At 31.6% G+C, this 4,843-nt stretch overlaps 1 protein-coding gene across 13 annotated transcripts in view; it reads left to right on the top strand.

Moving 5' to 3' along the window:
* Positions 1–4,843, top strand: part of LOC106473900 (sterile alpha motif domain-containing protein 15-like) — a 34,933-nt gene that overhangs the window by 23,189 nt on the left and 6,901 nt on the right. For 9 of the 13 annotated variants that reach the window (XM_022402300.1, XM_022402297.1, XM_022402298.1 and 6 more), the window contains 2 exons: positions 242–309; positions 2,725–4,282. In XM_022402300.1, coding sequence (XP_022258008.1) covers positions 242–309; positions 2,725–4,282 — 1,626 coding nt within the window. The remainder of the gene's footprint in view (positions 1–241; positions 310–2,724; positions 4,283–4,843) is intronic. The other 4 variants (XM_022402296.1, XM_022402299.1, XM_013934584.2 and 1 more) reach the window with 4 other exon arrangements.

The raw sequence follows: 4,843 nt of genomic DNA, 5'->3' as shown, positions 1-4,843 counted from the left end.
ACACACACACACACACACACACACACACACACACACACACACACACACACACACACACACACACACACACACACTGTTCCATTTTCTGTTAGTAGGCTCATTTTCCAAACTGTACTAGAAAAAACCTTGTCTTCATGGTTTTGTTTTATATTTGTAATATAATATTTATGAAGGATTATGGAACTTTTTACATTTCATTTTCTTGTACTTGTAAATGTGAGAGTTATGCTTTCCCTTTTAGTTGCTGATGTCTTAAAGAAAGCACTGTCAGAAGTATCCACTAAATTAGGAAAGAATATTGAAGTAAAGGTTTGTTGTATGGAAGTTACATTCTTTTATCTCTTTTTACTGTTAAAAGAATGCTAAATTAAACGTTTATGGCTTAGTTTATATTCTTGCACAGTGTTTTTCAAAATGTTCATTTAATTAATTATCCCTATCACCTTGAGTATCCCTTACTGTGCATGATACAAGGTTTTTGTGTCTTACATTCAAAATTTTATTAAACTACTTTTTGTTTGTTATACCAATTAATATAGCATAAAATCTTAGTTAATAATCCATATTTTAATAGTATACAAGTCAATATTGAAAAATATCCTGAATTTCCTGAAGTGTGACACATTTTCTATAGGTATCTTCTCTATTTTATCCAGCACCCCTCCAGTAACTATGAAATTAAATGTAAATTACTCACTATAAAATCGTCATTGTTCAGACAAACCATGATTTTTATAGCCTTAAATTTTGTTTGGTTACAGAGCTATCAGATAGAAAATCAGACCCCTCCTGTCACATCCTCTCTTTCAGGATGTTAATAGTTCTCTCTTATGTTTAGTTATATATTACTTTTAACTAATAGAAAGTCAATATTTTCATCTATCAAATCACATTTTGTATAACATTGTGTTCTGAACAGATAAGCATCAATTTCATTATTATAATACATGGTTCATTCTTGTGGGAAAGTTAATGACTAGCTTGAATGAATTTGTAATGACTCAGTGTCGCATAGTTAGGAAGCCAGAAAAATTTTCAGAGTTAGGGAAATTGTCTACTTTTGCATTGTCTATGTTCTTTGCATTATTTAATTAAATAAAAAATTTAGTGATATATATATAAAGTAGGGTTAAGTGTCATTGACAATCAACAGCAAGAAAAAGAAGATTGGGTAAATACTTTATTTCTTGTTTTTTCATGTTTATTTATTATTATAAAAGTAATTAAAATGTAAAAATAGGGATCTCTTTAGGTTAGATTAGGGAAGATAAACAATAATAATAATAAAATAAAAATATTTCACGAGGCATGCACACGAGTAGCTCGTGGGTAATGTAATTCGATAGCGTAAAGCAAGTTGCACATTCCCCAAGTGATTTTTTTTTTTTTTTTTGGCTTTTACTGGTTTAGTTAAATTGACTTACCTTGTACAGAGTTAGGATAGAGAAAATTACAGATAAAATAAAGTTTTGCTGAGACAAACATTTGAAATGTATTTAGGAGGTTTTAGAGATTACACACAGACTATTCAAAACAAATACTTGATATATTCAGGGACAAATCTATTTTTAGTTCATTAAAATTACTTCACTAAAAAATATGATTTTTTGTATGTGAAAGACTGCCAAATTTCATTAAGATATACAAACTATATTAAAAGTTAGTAGTATCAAATCTATAAGGGCTTTGAACAAGTACAAAGAGGTCACATGGTTGGTCAAATTGACCGAGTCTGCGTTGAAAGAATTAATACAGTTCAAACAAAAAAGGAAGAAAACTTGCAACACAAAAACTGGTAAATGATCAGTAAATGATTTAATATTTACAACAGTTTGAGGCATGACACCCTTCCTCTGGTTTAAAATTATTAGAGGAAGAACGTTCCAACCCAGAACATTAAAATATATATTCCCCACTTACCACTTTCTGTTTTATAAGTTTCCCTTTTTTATTTTTCCATTACTATATATATTGATTATGTTTAGTTAAAGATTTAGTCCTGAATTCTTGCATCTTTGGATATCTGAAGGTTACGAGTTCTAATCTCTGTCATTGAACATGGTCACCTTTATAGCTATGGGAGCATTATAATGTAATGGTCATTTCCATTATTCATGAGTACAAGAGTAGTCCAAGAGTTGGCAGTGGGTAGTATTGACTAACTGCCTTCCTCCTAGTCTATCACTGCTAAATTAGGGATGGCTAGTGCAAATACCCCTTTAGTACAAAATTCAAAACAAAGTTATCAAAGTACCATGTACGAGGTGGTGTAATAAATACTAGACTTAACCATAGTGATTAAGGGTTAATTGGTTAAGTTTTGATTGGATAGTACATTACTATTATTACAGTGTAAAGAAGTGATATGCCTAAAAGAACCCTCTCAACGTTTTAGAAAGTTTCAGACAATTTAAGGTTGTATTAGGAAAGCACAAAACTACCATGATAACCACAGAAACCTCGCATACAAGCAGACCAAAGTCATATATAAATGATAAAATTAATAATTATGCTAAAAAAGAGAGGTACTGCAATTCCTTCAAAAGGGGCTAGGACTAAAATTTACTAACATTTTCTAGAAAAAAATAAGGATCAGTTGAAAAGTATCTTTCTTTCTACATATAATTTACTTCTTCAGTTTGTAATTTTGATAATTTGAAAGTATTTTTTCTTATTTCAGTAGAAAATATTGATTTGAATTTATCATATGGATTTTGGTTTCAGGTAGCTGAAGAAACACCAGTTATTGGAAAACAAACTTTGGAGAAGGGTCTTATCTCTAATGTAGAACATTTACAGTCTGATCAAGATGAGAGTGAAGGAAGTAAACTATCGGGGTATGATGAAATCAAAAGTGAAGAATCAGCGGTGTTTATTACCGAAACAACTAAAGATCTTGAAACTGTGAAACCTGAATTGCTTTCATCTGAATTGGAAAGCTCTGAAAGTTTAGAGGTAGAAAATAAAGACTTGGCAGAAGCTCATCTAGACCCATATATTGGAAAAGCAACTGAAGTACCACTTTCTCAAGATGCAAACCTAGTAAAAACACAAACTTCTGAAGATATTACTGAATTTCTAGAAAAAAAGTTATCTCATGAAGAAAGTGAACCTGTTGCAGAAGCAAAACTAATAGAAACTTCTGAAGTTAGTAAGATGCCAGTTGAGGAGGTTAAACCTATTGGTTCAGAACAATTAATAGCTGTTGAAGAATATATTTGTTTTACTAATAAATTATCTGAGAAAAATGTCAAAGCTCCAGTAGAATCAAGTCAAGCATTCATTGTTGGAATTCCAGAAAAGACCTCTGAAGAACTTAGGAAAATATCTACGATAGAAAATGTTGAACTTGTAGAATTAGAATCAGCCCAAATGTCGGCTGCTGAAGATGTTATGGAAATTCCAAAAAAGACACTTGATGAAACTAGTAAATTATCTATTGAAGAAATAATTGAACAAGTAGAATCAGTTCAAATACCTGCTGCTGAAGAAGACATTTTGAAAATTCCAGGAAAAACGCTTGATGAAATTAGTAAAGTATCTACTGAAGAACAAGTTGAACTTATAGAATCAGTTCAAATGTCAACTGCTGAAGAAGAAATTATGGAAATTCCAGAAAAAACACTTGATAAAACAAGTAAAGTGTATACTGAAGAAAGAATTGACCTTGTAGGACCAGTTCAAATGCCTGCTGCTAAAGAAAAAACTGTGGAAATTCCTGAAAAAATGCTTGATGAAACTAGTAAATTATCTACAGAAGAAAGAATTGAACAAGTAGAATCAGCCCAGATTTCAACTGCTGAAGGCATTATGGAAATTCCAGAAAAAATGCTTGAAACTAGTGAAGTATCTACTGAAGAAAAAGTTAAACTTCTAGAATCAGTTCAAATGCCTGCTGCTAAAGAAGAAACTGTGGAAATTCCAGAAAAAATGCTTGAAACTAGTGAAGTATCTACTGAAGAAAAAGTTGAACATATAGAATCAGTTCAAATGCCTGCTACTGAAGAAGACATTATGGAAATTCCAGAAAAAACACTTGATAAAACAAGTAAAGTGTCTACTGAAGAAAGAATTGACCTTGTAGGACCGGTTCAAATGCCTGCTACTGAAGAAGAAACTGTGGAAATTCCAGAAAAGATGCTTGATGAAACTAGTAAATTATCTACTGAAGAAAGAATTGAACAAGTAGAATCAGCCCAGATTTCAACTGCTGAAGGCATTATGGAAATTCCAGAAAAAATGCTTGAAACTAGTGAAGTATCTACTGAAGAAAAAGTTGAACATATAGAATCAGTTCAAATGCCTGCTACTGAAGAAGACATTATGGAAATTCCAGAAAAAACACTTGATAAAACAAGTAAAGTGTCTACTGAAGAAATAATTGACCTTGTAGAACCAGTTCAAATGCCTGGTGCTAAAGAAGAAACTGTGGAAATTCCAGAAAAAATGCTTGATGAAACTAGTAAACTATCTATTGAAGAAAGAATTGAACAAGTAGAATCAGCCCAGATTTCAACTGCTGAAAGCATTATGGAAATTCCAGAAAAAATGCTTGAAACTAGTGAAGTATATACTGAAGTAAAAGTTGAACATGCAGAATCAGTTCAAATGCCTGCTACTGAAGAAGACATTCTGGAAATTCCAGAAAAAGCACTTGATAAAACAAGTAAAGTGTCTACTGAAGAAAGAATTGACCTTGTAGAACCAGTTCAAATGCCTGCTACTGAAGAAGAAACTGTGGAAATTCCAGAAAAAATGCTTGATGAAACTAGTAAATTATCTACTGAAGAAAGAATTGAACAAGTAGAATCAGCCCAGATTTCAACTGCTGAAGACATTATGG

Source organism: Limulus polyphemus, unplaced genomic scaffold (assembly GCF_000517525.1).
Source record: "Limulus polyphemus unplaced genomic scaffold, Limulus_polyphemus-2.1.2 Scaffold6605, whole genome shotgun sequence".
NCBI lineage: Eukaryota > Metazoa > Arthropoda > Merostomata > Xiphosura > Limulidae > Limulus > Limulus polyphemus.
The sequence above is the reverse complement of the archived record's forward strand: the minus strand, read 5'-3'. Positions and strand labels throughout refer to the sequence as shown.